Raw genomic sequence first — 16,964 nt, forward strand, 5'->3', positions numbered from 1 at the left:
ATAGATGATATTCTAATGTTGTAATCGCCAGCGCAACCACAGAAAAAACATTAGGAACACTTCAACATTGTACACAAAAATAATAGAGGGAAATAGAAGAGCAACAGCAAATGATGGATGGCGAGAAATAACTTTTCACCTTTGAGTGAATAAAATATCTATTTACAAAAAGCTCTTCCACAAGTCTTGGCATTGTATACAAAAAATAAAATAATAATAAAAAAAAACCCCACAGGTTGCAATGTTCTCGTATAGCACCGACATGCTTACAATTTTGCAAAAGTCAGTTTTTCAACAAGGCAATTAATGTTAGGATTTCTATAAATTTTGATGAGATTCTGTGTTGATGAAAACGTCAAATGTCATCAAAGTTTGTCGAAATCTTGACTTGATGAAATGCGATTTTTCATGTAAAATATTCAGTCAAATTTCATCAAATGTACAGGAGGTCGAGAACATCACCGATTGACTCGCCATGGAATGACCCCGAATGCACTCCACAATGGGATGTCCTTTTATGGCACACCACAACGTAAGAGCCATTTTAGTTGAATTTCACTGCCATAGTGATAACATAGGAGACTGCTTAGGCAGCACCAACGCTCTGCACAGAGTATGGTCCCAATGGATGGATGGATAGTGATAACACAAAATACTGTTGCGGATCCAGGGTGGCGGGATTCTCACCCGGTCCTAGGCGCCACCCTCACCACTGCCATCTCCAGGGTTTATAACGCCGGCCAGCTCAGCACAGGCCTCGGGTCACGCGTCTTCAATCGCGATACCAACGTACTCTTTGTACCTTGCCAGTTGAGGAAATCGAACCCCTGGTTACAGACTGGTTTTGTCAGAGACCGAGCGGAGTCTACCAGTTTGTAACCACTTTGGTTTTATATTCCAATCAAACGGATTGTTCCTCGACGCGACACAAATTAATCCATAGCGGCAACTTCATATGAATTAACCAGATTTATTGGGGAACATCAGGGATCACAACACAAGCAATAAACACGACAATGGTTTTATTAACAATCCTCAACCCGTTCTTATCTAGGAAACCACGGTCTACAGGTTTTGAGGGGGTCGCTACCGAAATATGCCTTATACAACACGTGCAGACAAAGACAAACAGCCTGCATGCAGGACAAGACAGAGTACTTGGTGATGTCTCATGGACGAGAGGACAGTGTCAAAAGCACGAATGTCGCTCCCAACAGGCGGATGTCCACGGATTCGAACTCCCAGCTCGAACCACACCGCATGGCAAAATGGCGCTTGTCCTTTTGTCGCAGACCTCACACACGCGGTCTCCGCGCGCTCTGGCCCCACGCAATGTCGATGGCACAAGTCCGCCAGATCAACGATGGGCCTCAGCCGATCTCTCTCCAGGGTTCAGCATACAAATCCAGGCCTGGCCCGTTCACCAGACAAGGCCCCAAATCAAGGTCCGAGCTCCGCAGGCGCATCGACAACGTGTCGAGTCGTGAGGCGATTAAGCACGGAGGCTCCACGGCCAGACGCAGGCTGAACCTGTCGATCACCTTCTCTTTCCTTTGAGTCGATCGCCGATTCGACGTGCAGGCCTCCTCTCTTACATTCGCTTGCTTCGAAACACGAGTAGCCTCTCCTTGCTTTTGTTGTTGTTCCTTCTTTCCACGAGCTCGACTCTCTCTGCGAAAAACCGACCAAAGGCCCCTACCCTTCGCGTCACTTCCTCTCCAAGCCAAACCCTCCCAGCTGACTGAGAGGGGCCTATCCGGGATGAGGAAGGAATAAGAGGGACTTCTCGTTCCACCACCACCGCTCAGACAACAAAAACCGCCTTTTGCACCTCCCGACACACGTTACGTCCATTTTACCACACAACCAAGCTATACATGCATTTAATGGGGGATCTGAGCTAATCCTATATTTAGTAGTCCCATAAGGGCCATTTCCGTAACACTACCCCACCTTTCTCCCGAGGCTATCCCGAGCCTCCATCTGGGGCAGCCCACGGCAATGGCCCTGTCTAACATACAGCACAGATCTCCCATTTACTCTAACCCACAACATGGGAAGCACTTAACTCCAAAAATCAGTCACAGTAAGATTGTGTCCTAGTGTGTCGGGTCACCAATCTAACAAACAAATTCACACATCTATGCACACTACTTAACATTCTAATTACGGATTTGAATGGGAGGGCATTCAATTTTACTTTTAATTCCAATATTGGCAGAGGAGCAGGACATTCAAAGGTTCAAAGTTCTTCCACGTGTTCGCTCCTTCATGCCCCTTCCCGGCAGTATTGTCCATTCACCCCTGAGGGTTTCCTCACTTCGTGGCCTTATTGGCCTCTCACCAGGTGAGTTCAGTTGGCCCAGTGGCCTAATCTCACAAAGAGTTCTTCGGCTCACTGAGCCCACAAAATGGCATGAATCTTCGGCCGCAACGGCCCACAAAAGCACTTTGGCCTCAATGGCCCACAAAAATGCTTTGGCCCATATGGCCTACTCACAAGCAGCAGCAGGCATCAAGCCCTGCATTGGACAGCAGGTGACACAGCAATGGTGGCATGGTGATATCGATGGTAAACAAATGCAGTTCGGAGGCGTTCTTGAGGATGCAAATGGGTGTGATGACCTTAGACCAGGTGAGATGGAGTGTACCCTTAACCTTCCTTGCCTGACTTGTTTTGGTTAAGTTCTGCTTTTTTTTCTCTTTTTTTTATTTTACAGACAGGACGGTGTGTTTCTTACTCAACTGTTATCTTTGTGGATGTGTGCTCATGACATACTGGTGGCCTCTCTGGCACTTGGAGAGGGTGACCTAGCCTGGCCCTTGTTAACAAATTTTCCCATCAACATTACTCGTACCAGGTGTCACGCATGAATAGTGCGGAGGAGAGTCCATCGAACCTAACCTTTTACTTTTAGCTCGAGACAATGCAACAAACCCTGCTATGGCTAGAATGATCCTAATGACCCATTTTCCCCACCTGGCACACTGTTCCATTTTATTAAACCTGGGCAAGGCTCTTATTTGTCTTTTTCCATTTGGTGGTGCCAGGCATAACTCGCTGGCTGGGGAGTGTGACTACTACTAGGCCTCTTTGCCTGCTTCCAATCAGGGGTGGAGGACACCCAGTGACCTTGGGGTTCACCTGAGCATGCTTGTGGCGCTCCTAAGGGGTGGCTCTCTCTAGCCCCCATACTGTGCCCTCATAGCACCTATACTGTGCTCTCATAGCACCCATACTGTGCTCTCATAGCACCCATACTGTGCTCTCATAGCCCCCATACTGTGCCCTCATAGCACCTATACTGTGCTCTCATAGCACCCATACTGTGCTCTCATAGCACCCATACTGTGCCCTCATAGCACCCATACTGTGCTCTCATAGCACCCATACTGTGCTCTCATAGCACCCATACTGTGCTCTCATAGCACCCATACTGTGCTCTCATAGCACCCATACTGTGCTCTCATAGCACCCATACTGTGCTCTCATACCACCGACACTGTGCTCTCATAGCACACACACTGTGCTCACATAGCACCCATACTGTGCTCACATAGCACCCATACTGTGCTCACATAGCACCCATACTGTGCTCTCATAGCACCCATACTGTGCTCTCATAGCACCCATACTGTGCTCTCATAGCACCCATACTGTGCTCTCATAGCACCCATACTGTGCTCTCATAGCACCCATACTGTGCTCTCATAGCACCCATACTGTGCTCTCATACCACCTGCACTGTGCTCTCCTGGCACTGAACCCTACGGTACTCTCCTGGCACCTGACAGCCTTCACCTGCCAGGAACCCCCAAAGCCCTGCTGCCCTATTTCCCGACTCACCAACTTCCCATACCATGTCACACTACCAACCAGTATCCCCATACCTTAGCCTGCACCTACCCCTCGCAGTCTGCCTGCACAATGGAACAGCAGCCAGAATCCATGTCAAATCCTCCAAGTACCCCCCAACCTACACCAACCTGGTTCGGAGACTCCTACCGACAGGGTACATTGTTCGCACTCACTCTCCTCATCTGCACAATCACGCTATTCACCCAAACACTTTAGTCATTCATGCCACAGTGCCGCACACCCAGTCCACAACACAATCCAACACCTTTGACGATTATGTGAAAATAAAAACGCACCAGTCCCTCAGATCCCACTTGGTCATCAAATTTAACGAGTACACTTTTTCATCAAACCCCAATTAATTTGTCTCTACGTCCGTCGTCCATTGGCCTCCTCCATACTGCCCTAATCATTTATTTCCAACCATTTAAACGAAACATCAAAATCTCTTCACCAGCCCCATGGAACCTCTGCATGGTTCCAACCAGGCATTTCAATCTTTCCTCAAACAAGCCACTCTTTGTCATCCACTTGTTTCAGGTGTATTCAACGCCCTGCCTGCAACGTCTCCACCACTTTTTTAAAATAATCATCCAAATCCACTCGTGCCACTCATGCCTTCTGTCATCTCTCAATTTGCAATCACTTTCAGTACAACTCTCAATCAAGATTTTCACATCCCCATATGGCCTGCTTCTTTGGCTCATTGGAAGGGGAATGAGGGAACGAATCCCTCATTACCCATTACATGACCCCACCGCCTTTCCGCCACGGCTCAAGGGGGTCACGCCTCAATGGGGGCTGTGATCTACCCCCTCCTTTTCTCCAGGGTTCGCGGAAGTCAAGCAAACCCCAATCGTTGGAATGGCCTCCCCCTCTTCTCCAGGGTTCACGGAAATCAGGTAAACCCCAATCGGTGGAATGAGTTCCCCCTCTTCTCCAGGGTTCATGGAAATCAGGTAAACCCCAATCGGTGGAATGCCCTCCCCCTCTTCTCCAGGGTTCACGGAAATCAGGTAAACCCCAACCGGTGGAATGGCCTCCCCCTCTTCTCCATAACTCCCTGAAGACAGATAAACCCCACTCAGCTAACCAAACCACTCGTGTGCTCAGAAAGGTCTGAAGACCAAATGACACACGCCAGTGCCGCCTGCCACTCATCTGCGCTCTACCCCAAAGTTCCTGTGAGGCTGATAGAGAAATTAAAATCCAATTTCTAAATTGGATTTCTGAAATCGAATCTAAAACTGCTCCTGGATGCAGCACCTCCAACTCTGTAAGAACCGATGCGGAGCTGTCCACCATGGTTTCTGTACCCTGGCTCAAGTTCTGTCCTGGTGGCATTTCTATTTCCCCTTGCACCTCAAACCTATTTCCTATGTCACCACTCATTCTATGCTCAGGACTCCCACACACAGCAGGCTGCACACATTCTAAGGTTATGTGTTGACCAATCCACACATTCAACCTTGCCTGTGTACTGACCAACTGCCTCACACTCCAGGGCTACATTCTTGACTGCCAGGTGAGTACCCACACACACTTCGGCCTCGGCAGCACATACCGGTGCTGTAGTCTGGACTGTGGGCTCACAGCATTCGTTCACAGGCACTCCACACACACACACATCCAGGGGTCACGCATACGTGCACCCCATCGGACAGAGTCTCTTCGTTTACATAAAATTCAATTTCTACCTTAAGCTCATCGTCCGCACCATGTATGCATGTACACACGTACCTGCTTCGTTCCAGAGTCGCCTCTGTCCGGTCACTTCTCTCCAGCAGGTTGCTCATCATTGATTCGCCACACTCCTTCGGGGCTGTCAGCTCCACATGCTGAACCTGCTCAAAATGTATTTCATTCGTCAACAACCCCGTATGCTCCCTCAATGTCTCAATCACCAGGGTTTGCTCTAATTGTGGTGTCATCCAACAAGTGATGTTAATCAAGTCCCACACCACCAACATTACTCCCTGTGGTGATATCACACATCCCATATTATTGTGCTGTTCTACTTCCTGGCTCCATTTTATTTTCCATTTGAGTCGTTCTTCCTCTCCGAGCCTTTTTAGTTGTTCATTCTGTTTCCGGAGTTTTTCCATCTCCGTGGACTCCAACCTTGCTCTCTATTTTAATTGGTAAGTTTCAATTTCATATTCTTTTTGTTTTCTCTCCGACTGTCTCTCCTGTTCTTCATTCTCCAATCTCGTCACTTCCCTGAATTTGTTGATTTCCTTTTCCTGTTTCATCCCTTGTTCTTTCACTATCTCCTTGTACTCCAACCTTGCTTCCTCCTTTAGCTGGTCAACCTCAAATTCATGTTCTTTTTGTTTCCTCCCCCACTGTCTCTCTTGTTCTTTCTTCTCCAAACTCATTTCCTTCAATTGGCTGATTCCCCTTTCCTGTTTCATTCGTTGTTCTTTCACTATCTACTCGTACTCCAACCTTGCTTTTTCCTTTAGCTGGTCAACCTCAAATTCATGTTCTTTTTGTTTTCTATCCCACTGTCTCTCTTGTTCTTTATTCTCCAATCTCATAGTTTCCTTCATTTTGTTGATTTCCTTTTCCTGTTTCATTCCTTGTTCTTTTTGTTTCTTTTCCCACTGTCTCTCGTTCTTCCTTCTCCAATCTCGTCGTTTCCTTCAATTGGCTGATTCCCCTTTCCTACTTCATTCCTTGTTCTTTTTGTTTCTTATCCCACTGTCTCTCTTGTTCCTAATTCTGCAATCTCGTTGTTTCCTTCAATTTATTGATCTCCTTTTCCTGTTTCATTTGCTGTTCTTTCACTACTCTTTCTTGTTTCTCATTCTTTAATCTGGCCTTGGCTTCTACCTGTTCGATCTGCACAGTGTGGTTCCTTAACGTTTCATTCTCCATTCTCTTTCTTTCCTCCCTTAACGTCCTCAGCTCGTTTTGTAATTCCGTCTCTTTGTTTTGGTGTTTCCGTAACTCAGAAGCTTTTTTTTCTAATTCCTTTCCCATCTGCTCACCTCTTTTGCATGCTTCCTCCCTCAATTCGTCCACTCTCTTACCGTATTCCTTGTTAATTTCCAGTTCATGTGCCAGTACATTTCCCCTGGACTTTAATTCCCGAAGCTGTTCGGACTTTTCCAGCAATTCTTCCTTCCTTTTCTCCAGATTTTTCTCTCCTCTTTTTATCTCCTCTTCCAGGCTCTCACTTATCTGATAGCCTGATCTTACCTCTTCCTTCAGTAGTTCCAATTCCCGTTTTTCCTTTTCCAGCTTTGTTTTCCATTCTTCTTCCAAGCTCTTCCTATCCCGGGAGTTACTAATTTGCTCCTCCTCTATTCTTTTGTTCAGTTTGCTCTTCTCTTGTTCCAACTTATGGGTACTCCCCTCTACTTTCCTCATTTCTCCCTGTAGTTCTTTGAACTATCTTGACTTTTCCAACAATTCTTCCTTCCTTTGCTCCAGAGATTTCTCTCTTCTTTTTATCTTCTGTTCTAGGCTTTCTCTTATCTGATAACCTGATCTTACCTCTTCCTTCAGTTGTTCCAATTCCAAATAGTGTTTCCGTTTTTCCTCTTCCTTCAGTTCCAACACAATGGTAAGCCACTCTACGTTATTCTTTTCTCCACGTAGTCCCTCGACTGTGTTGGCTGTCCTTTTCCAGCCACCGAATTTGTTCCTGTGCATCGGCCAATTGTTGTGACTCCCCATGTACATAATCCTCATGAACCCAGTCTGCGGTGGCTAAGTCCTTTTCCAGCCCCCGAATTCGTTCCTGTGCATCGGCCAATTGTTGTGACTCCCCGTGCACACAATCCTCCTGAACCTCATCTACGCGCCGCCGTGCCTCGTCCAATTCAATGGCAAACTAATGCAATTCCCCTACACAGTCATCACCACACCTCCACCGCTCCAAGGCCTCCGACAATTGTGTCTGAAGTCTGCCAATGCATGCGCCGGCGTCCTGATTTGTCCGCCAGGCGTATACCGTGTCCACGTGGCCTGAACCGGTGGGTGGGAGCGTTTCCTTCGTGCCTTGCGGCTCGTTGCGCTATTATTAGTCCACTCCCGCTTCGTGTCGCGCCGAGATGGAGCCGCGCCACCATTTTGCGACTCCATTTTCTTTATAATTTGCAAGTTTTTCCTCCGATCCGCTCAAGCATAAAATCAAATCAAATTTTGACCTTTTTTTTTTCGTAACCAATGTCCGGGGTGCGAAATGCACCACTGGTCCAAATATCCTGTTCCCGACACCAAACTGTTGCGGATCCGGGGTGGCGGGATTCTCACCCGGTTCTAGGCGCCACCCTCACCACCGCCGTCTCCGGGGTTTATAACGCCGGCCGGCTCAGCACAGGCCTCGGGTCACGCATCTTCAATCGTGATACCAACGTACTCCTTGTACCTTGCCAGTTGGGGAAATAGAACCCCTGGTTACAGACTGAATTTGTCAAAGACCGAGCGGAGTCCACCAGTCTGTAACCACTTTGGATTTATATGCCAATCGAACGGATCGTTCCTCGACGCGACACAAATTAATCCATAGCGGCAACTTCATACGAATTAACCAGATTTCTTGGGGAACATCAGGGATCACAACAGAAGCAATAAACACGACAATGGTTTTATTAATAATCCTCAACCCGTTCTTATCTACGGAACCACGGTCTACAGGTTTCGAGGGGGGTCCCGACCGAAATATGCCTTATACAACACGTGCAGACAAAGACAAACAGCATGCATGCAGGACAAGACAGAGTACTTAGTGATGTCAAGACAGAGTACACACACGCGGTCTCCGCGCGCTCTGGCCCCACGCAATGTCGATGGCACAAGTCCGCCAGATCAACGATGGGCCTCAGCCGATCTCTCTCCAGGGTTCAGCATACAAATCCAGGCCTGGCCCGTTCACCAGACAAGGCCCCAAATCAAGGTCCGAGCTCCGCAGGCGCATCGACAACGTGTCGAGTCGTGAGGCGATTAAGCACGGAGGCTCCACGGCCAGACGCAGGCCGAACCTGTCGATCACCTTCTCTTTCCTTAGAGTCGATCGCCGATTCGACGTGCAGGCCTCCTCTCTTACGTTCGCTCGCTTCGAAACACGAGCAGCCTCTCTTTGCTTTTGTTGTTCCTTCTTTCCACGAGCTCGCCTCTCTCTGCGAAAAACCGACCGAAGGCCCCTCCCCTTCGCGTCACTTCCTCTCCAGGCCACACCCTCCCAGCCAACTGGGAGGGGCCTATCCGGGATGAGGAAGGAATAAGAGGGACTTCTCGTTCCACCACCACCGCTCAGACAGCAAAAACCGCCTTTTACACCTCCCGACACACATGTTACATCCATTTTACCACACAACCTAGCTATACATGCATTTAATGGGGGATCTGAGCTAATCCTATATTTAGTAGTCCCATAAGGGCCATTTCCGTAACAATACGTATCAATGGTCTTTCTGATGAACTGGTATTTCTCCAAAATATGAAATGTTGGCTCTGGTTTATAAAATACGAAAACAAAAAAGTAAATTGTTTCGAATAATTTTAAAACCTCCTTTTTCATTTAATCACCAAAGAGAAGCACATAACTCAGTGTGCACGCAGTTATAGAGATGTAAATGCTAATGTAACAGACTGTATAATAATGAGGAATACCATTAAATCAATCGATAAAATCGTACGGTTTAATTAAACAAAACAAAAATTCAAAAGAAAACATTTGTCAAACGAGAGAGTTCATAGAACACGTTACCCCGCACAGTCTTGATAAACAAGGACGTGGGCGGGGTCTACGAGCGGCAAATTTGATTGGTCGTGATGACGTAAAATATTTTGTCCAAGTACTGCTGAAACGGAAGAGTTTTGAAAGTGACTGAAAGGTGACTTGTGTTATTACAGTGTTCAAGTAGATGACATAATTGAAAACAAAATAAAGATTTTAATGGTTGTAGAAAAAATATTTCAGAAGTTTACTGCTGTTGATGCAGCGTCTTTTACACCACCTTATTTAACACGTTACATTAGTTTTCCGTGCTTGTTGTTTGTGTCCTTTATGACATCCTTAAAAACAGTAAGTTTCCTGTTTGGAATGATTTTCAATTTTTTTGACTGTCAGGCAGGCAGAGAGAGGAGAAAAATTATCTCACTCCTCTCTGCGCACGTACGATCGGGACAAATTCAGAGACAACGTACTGTGAAACGACAGGTTCATTTTATGATTCATGTTCAAAATATAACATTCAATTTAAATCAAGTTGTTCCTCAATTATAAACTGACGTTTGTAGACAGACAGACAGACAGAATTGAACCATTTGCTCAACCCAGCTTTTAGCTTCGCATGGTAAATATCATTGACATGGCACAATATTCAAACGGTAGAAACTTAAAGAAAAAGCTTCTATCTTTTTTTCAAAACAAGGCCACACAAAACCCCAAAAATTACAACAAATCTGTAGTTAAGAAATAGGAGTGAATATTAACAGGAATATTTGAAAAATGAATAATTAAAGCGTTCACCTCTGCTTTCCAAAGCTGCCACGGGCTTGCCGATGTCGAAAAGCCTTTCGGCCCCTTGAGATTTGTCATCTCCCAAATCACTATCTGTACAAAGTAAGACGTGTATTGGTCCTTCCTTGCTCCTTAACACCATGTGGAATTGCTGCAAAAATAAAAAACAGGTTCATTCACATTAAATGAATGTAAAAGTTTCTGGCACTAATCTAGGTGAATCACACCGTGCTTTCCAATGTTGGTGGGGTCACTCGCACCTGGTGGACGGGAAGTGGGATTCTTACCGTTAAGCAATGCGAGTCATAAACCTCAAGGCAGGTGTTTGGTGGAGCACGAATGGCTATCACAGTAAAGGTAGTCTGATCCCACAGGTGCAAGAGGTCTCGATAAGTCACATATGCCAGTGTGGTGATGGAATCAAGGTGAACATGAAAGCAATAACAAAAGGCAAGTTGTAAATGTGTGGCATTTACAACATTGCTGTGTTTGCAAAGTTTGCCTCATAAAAATGTGATTGCACTTTATTCCCTTGTCCTTACTGTTTCAAGCACAGCCCTTGGATCCAAAGTGAATGACAAAACTGCTGGTTCAAATATACATGCACTTAACACAAACCAAAATGTAACTCACGACAGTATCTAAGATGGCAGGAGTGCCATCAGGGAAGGGAAGGACAGCAATTATAAAGCAATTCAAGAGCAGTTTTCAGGAAGAGCACACAGCACCTGCCACTTGAACTATGGGAGAAGGAAAATGGTCTTGACTACCGTTGTGCCCGAGTGGATGGGATGATTTGCTTTTTAACAAGAATGCCATTAGAAGAAACTCATTAAAATACCGACTAAAGAAACACCCAAACTTTTGAAAAGCATAAAAAAATAGTATTGTTTGAACAGTTATGGAAAAAAACACACACATACACATACACAAGTACACACAAACACACATGGAGTTGGATACTTTGAGACATGGTAGGTCTCCATTCTGTTTCCTGAAACCCACCCACGTATGGAGATTGCAGACAACAGCAACTTACACACACACACACACAGTTGGATACTTTGAGACATGGTAGGTCTCCATTCCGTTTCTTGAAACCCATCCACGTATGGAGATTGCAGACAACAACAGAAACTTACGTGCACACGCACGCACACACGCGCGCGCGCGCACACACACACACACACACACACACACACACACACACACACACACACACACACACACACACACACACACACACACACACACACACACACACACACACACACACACACAAACACACACACACACACACACACACACACACACACACACACACACACACACAAACACACACACACACGACTGGTAAAAAGTTTTTAAAGTAGGCCAATAACAAAATCTTTGCATTTATTACTTACGAAATCTAAAGATTTCGTAAGTATATTGATGCCTTCCGTTTCTGTTTGTTAGTTTGTTTGTAGGCACGATAACTTGAGAACGGAAGAAACTACCAATGTCAAATTTCACCACGTGATTCAGGAGGGTGATGGCTAGTGCTGATTAGATTTTGGTCAAAATCGGTCAAAGGTCAAGGTCACAGTGAGGTCAAACATAATTCCGTAAATTCACGTGGAGAAATGGAGTATTTTTGCTTCGCTCGACGTTACGAGTTCGTTTTAACTTCGATTTTAATTTTGTCTTCGGTTTTTGCGATCGCTTAGGACGCTTAAAACTCGGTTGTCAAAATTCTGGTAAAAATCGGATGTTTTGGAGACGTTTTAAGATTGTATAAAAAATAATTCACTCGACGCGTCACGGGTCGTCCCATGATGCAGTGCGCTCGAGCAGACGCGTCGTTGAGTTACGTTAAGGTATAATTGCGTGGAGATATGGAGATTTTTGCTTCGCTCGATGTTACGATTTTTGATGGTTTGATACAGAATCATTGTAGAAACTTCTGGTTTGCATCGCTACCTTCTCTAGAGACAGCTTTTATTAGACAAGGTCAGAGGTCAAGTTGACGATTTCGTAAGTACCAGTCTATGACTGCTTGTTTTTGGTATTATTTTGTCAAAATTCTTCTGATAAACTATGAACGAATGCGTGCAATACCGTATATAATCTATTATACTAATATCCATCAAAATATTTGTCGTACTTGGACAAGACATGCAGCCTGGGCAGAACTGGTAGTGAATGCATTCCACTCCATGTATCAATGATAATTATAATAACCGTGATGCCATGCTGGTTCACTGTGGGACGTGCGATCAGGGTGGCAAAGGTTTCATCAAAACCACAGACACACCAAAATCTGAACACACACAGCCTGGAAACAATAAACACACCATTTTAGGTCTCTATAGAATTATTGCGAATGATAACGTGGATTGCTTATTCACATTTCAGACAAAACTAGCGTAATGTACCATCTGAAGAAACGTGTGCTTCATTTTGCAGTTTCCCCTGCTTTAATGGTACAAGATGATGGTTTTAGTCAATGGAAACGAAACCCAGAACGTGAAAGCTGAGTGAAAATCACAACAAACGCAAAGATATTGTGCCAGTAGCTGCCGAAACAACAACAAAACAACAACAGTAATCCTTGCACAACTTGGAAAGGTGGTCCACAGTGAGAATGCAGTTGAAAAAAAAACAATAATAATTAATTGATTAATTCATGCTGTGCATTGGTTTGTGTTCAGTGAAGGATATCTTTGGTAATATTCGTTCTCCAGTAGCTGGGTGAGCTGAGTTAGTTGACATTTCAGCAGCACGTCCAGGGCCTCTTCCTTCTTCGATAAACATTTTATTTCATTACACAACTTCTTCGTAGCATCCTTCTTATTAAACTGTGCCCTAAAAGATGACAAAAAGAAAGATATAAATATCTTAGTGCACAACCAAAATAAACACATCATTCAATCCCACAGGAGGGGTTGCTCTTTCATCTCACAAGATGCTCAAATAAACATCCCGTCCTGTACCCTTCGCCAAAAATCAATCAATCACGCCGTCATGGTTATGAGCAAAGATCGATGTTTCAATTGTTTGAGAGTCTGCACAGACAAATGGACTGCTCACCAAAATGAGTCATATTGTTCAATGGAAAATTAATTAAAGTATTCAGGAAGGTTATTAAAATTTGGGGATTTACCAATCATCCTGCACCAAAAACACACATTGTGGGAAGTAGGAAATGCCCTGGCACATGAGTATGTCTGCGCATCCATCACACCAATCAGAGTAGGCGGTACAGTGGGCAGAAGGTTTGCGGATATAACGAGCACTCAGTGAGGGGAATGTTTTCCCGATTCAGAATAGCTCACTAACTCATGACATTCTTCTGGCAAAAGAAATCTGGAATATCTGGATTTTTGGTGACCAACTTTAAATTGTGAGATACAATACACTCAAACAAGAGTGATTGATTGCTGCACAAAGGGCTGGCAGGATGGCCGACAGATACGCACACTCGCCTCCGAGCCATATAGCCTAGGTTTGAATCCGGACCTGGTTATAAACTGTCATACCGGTGTTTCACAGGCAGGGCGATTCATACACATACATACTCTAGTAAGGTGTGCTTGCACATTGGGGAAGCAAATGAACCGTGCTTCCCCATTGGCTCTGGTCAACACACCTGCATTTGATTTTTCATTCATATATCTTCTTTTCTATTTTTTCCATTTATTTACATTTTCATTTACGGATGCTTTCCGATGGTTCTGAGATTTTTCCTAGTGTATCGGTTTCGATGTCTGTCGGCATACAAAATTACCGTTCTTCCCCATTGTCTCGGGTCACTCACCTGCATTTTTACCATTTACATATATTTTCATTTATGGATGTTGTCCGATGATTCTGTGATTATTTTCCCGGTATACCGGCTTCAATTTCCAGAATTAATATCGACCTCAACAAGACTCAAGTAAAATATACAAAGTCGGTGAAGAAATAACACGAAAAAAAAAAAGATTGTGAATAAAAATGCATGGGACAATGATGTTAATGATGGCAATGGCAATAAAAGGTATTGAAGATGCAGTTGCTTGTATGAACAATCACAAAAGCATTGAAAGCAATGGGAAAACAATGCAACAACAACATGTGACACTTACGTCCACATGACAGTGTTTTTGAACTTCTTCGTGACAATTTGAATTCCTTGGAGAACATTTGTTATGTCGTACATGCGTCGTTTCTGTACACCCAGGATCTTCGCAGCGTTGTTCAATTCTATAGACCCATCTGGCGATCTTTGCATCAGAGAAAGGAATCTCTGTGTGATGAGTCCAAGCGATGAATCATAGCGACAGCGATTTGCCAGGCTCAGCTCAGGATTTACTGTAAATAAAAGCACACACATCAGAACAAAACTTGACAAATGTTGACAATCCTCATCGAGGTCAAGCATTTTTTATAATTACCATAATGCAAAACCTAAAAGCCAAATGTTTAAATACACATTTCAAGAATCATTTTTCAAATTCATAAATATACTTCAGAATGCATACATTGCAATACATACTCTGTGGGCAACACAGACACAACAAACTGCAATCTTTGAAAACTCCTTTTGTCATTCAAAGGATATACACTTTACTCGTGGTATCTTATGATCAACCATCCATCCATTGGGACCATACTCTGTGCACAGCGTTTGTGCTGCCGAAGCAGTCTCCTTGGCTATTGAGCACAATCCTGGATGGGTCGCCACTCCGACACAGTATACCAGCAAGCCGGCACTCATTTTGCCGACCTCAGAAGGATGACAGGCAGAGTCAACCCCACAATTCAACAGCTGAGTGGGATTTGAACTCAAGATCTTAGGATCCCAAGACCACCACTTTAACCATTAAGCCAACACCAGGCATATCTTATGATATATATATATATATATATATATATATATATATATATATATATATATATATATATATATATATATATATATATATATATATATATATATATATATATATATATATATATATATATATATATATACACACACACACACATACATACAGGGTGTCCCCAAAAAAATGTATTCACATTTTGGCTCCTCATAACTCATTTAATTTTTCACTTTCTTTTCAGATCAAATTGACCCTAATAATGGCAGAAGTACGAAAATATCATGGAAGTGCAAAGACAATTTAGAAGACATTTTCACAAAGATACACCATTGCTCGCATCCGAGATAAGTTTGAAACAGATGGAACTGTGCATGACATCCATAAGGAGCGTTCAGGAAGACCACGGTCATCAACCACCCCCGCAAAGGAAAATCAATTGCTGGAAACCCTCCACCGATATCCACGGAAATCTGTACTACAAATGGCTCGTGAGACAGGAATCCCAAAATCAAGCACTCATCGCATTTTGAAGCGAATTAATTAGAAAAGTTACATTCCAAAATTAATCAACGCTCTAAATGAAGACGATCCTGACCGAAAAGCTGAATTTTGTGAGTGGAACCTGGGGAAATGCGAAGAAGATGCAGCATTTCCATCCAAAATTGTTTGGAGCGATGAGGCCAGCTTCAAGTTAAATGGCTCAATTAACCGACACAATTGCACATACTGGGCTCCTGAAAATCCACATGTTACTATGGAACACCATTTAAACTTACCAGGGGTTGCTGTGTGGTGTGGGATATCAACATTGGGCATCCTAGGGCCATTCTTTTTTGACCAAACTGTCACTGGGGATGTTTACTTAAACTTGTTGCAGGAATCCGTCGGTCCACGTGTCAAAGAGATATTTGGTGACGAAGAGATTTACTTTCAGCAAAATGGAGCACCTCCCCACTATTACGGTGATGTAAGGGCCTATCTCGAAGCAACTTTTCCGAACAGATGAATTGGGCGAAGAGGTAGTGTTGAATTCCCTGCGCGTTCCCCAGACCTCACTCCAATGGACTTCTTTTTATGGGGAAATCGCAAAGATAAGGTTTACGGCTCAAAACCAGCAACAGTCGATGAGCTGAAAGAGGAAATTGAAAGACAATGTCTTGCAGTTCCAAATGAAATGATTCGTAACGCTGTTGAATCCATTGGTCCACGTTATCGGCTGTGTTTGGAACGTGATGGTCGTCAGTTAGAACATTTGTAAACATGCATTTATCCATATATACATTTAACCATTAATGTTGTTTCTAAGTCAATAAACAACGCATTTATTATCATTTAAAGAGTGAGTACATTTTTTGGGACACCCTGTACATATATATATATATATATATATATATATATATATATATATATATATATATATATATATATATATATATATATATATATATATATATATATATATATATATATACATATACACACATACATACATACATACATACTGCATAGCTATCAATAATTCCAGCAATCCGTGTGTGTGTGTGTGTGTGTGTGTGTGTGTGTGTGTGTGTGTGTGTGTGTGTGTGTGTGTGTGTGTGTGTGTGTGACCGCTGTTTCTCGACAACCACTGGTCCGATCTAATTGAAATTTGCCAGCTATATTGCTGGGGGACCTGAGTATGTGCCTTTTCAAGGTTTGATATTAATCGGACAAGTGCTTCCCAAGTTATGGCCATTTATTTACCAACCAATGACAGGACACGTTGCTGCGTGGGCGTGGC

At 43.9% G+C, this 16,964-nt stretch overlaps 1 protein-coding gene across 13 annotated transcripts in view; it reads right to left on the reverse strand.

Moving 5' to 3' along the window:
- LOC147013562 (transcription factor E2F3-like) overlaps positions 1–16,964 on the reverse strand; it is a 93,771-nt gene that overhangs the window by 40,927 nt on the left and 35,880 nt on the right. For all 13 annotated transcript variants that reach the window (XM_085855468.1, XM_085855467.1, XM_085855466.1 and 10 more), the window contains 4 exons: positions 14,444–14,669; positions 13,037–13,181; positions 10,622–10,741; positions 10,344–10,485 (listed from right to left, as the gene is read on the reverse strand). In XM_085855468.1, the coding sequence (XP_085711594.1) occupies positions 10,344–10,485; positions 10,622–10,741; positions 13,037–13,181; positions 14,444–14,669 (633 nt within the window). The remainder of the gene's footprint in view (positions 1–10,343; positions 10,486–10,621; positions 10,742–13,036; positions 13,182–14,443; positions 14,670–16,964) is intronic.

Source organism: Eptatretus burgeri, chromosome 14 (assembly GCF_056783735.1).
Source record: "Eptatretus burgeri isolate ZD-2024b chromosome 14, Ebu_testis_v1, whole genome shotgun sequence".
NCBI lineage: Eukaryota > Metazoa > Chordata > Myxini > Myxiniformes > Myxinidae > Eptatretus > Eptatretus burgeri.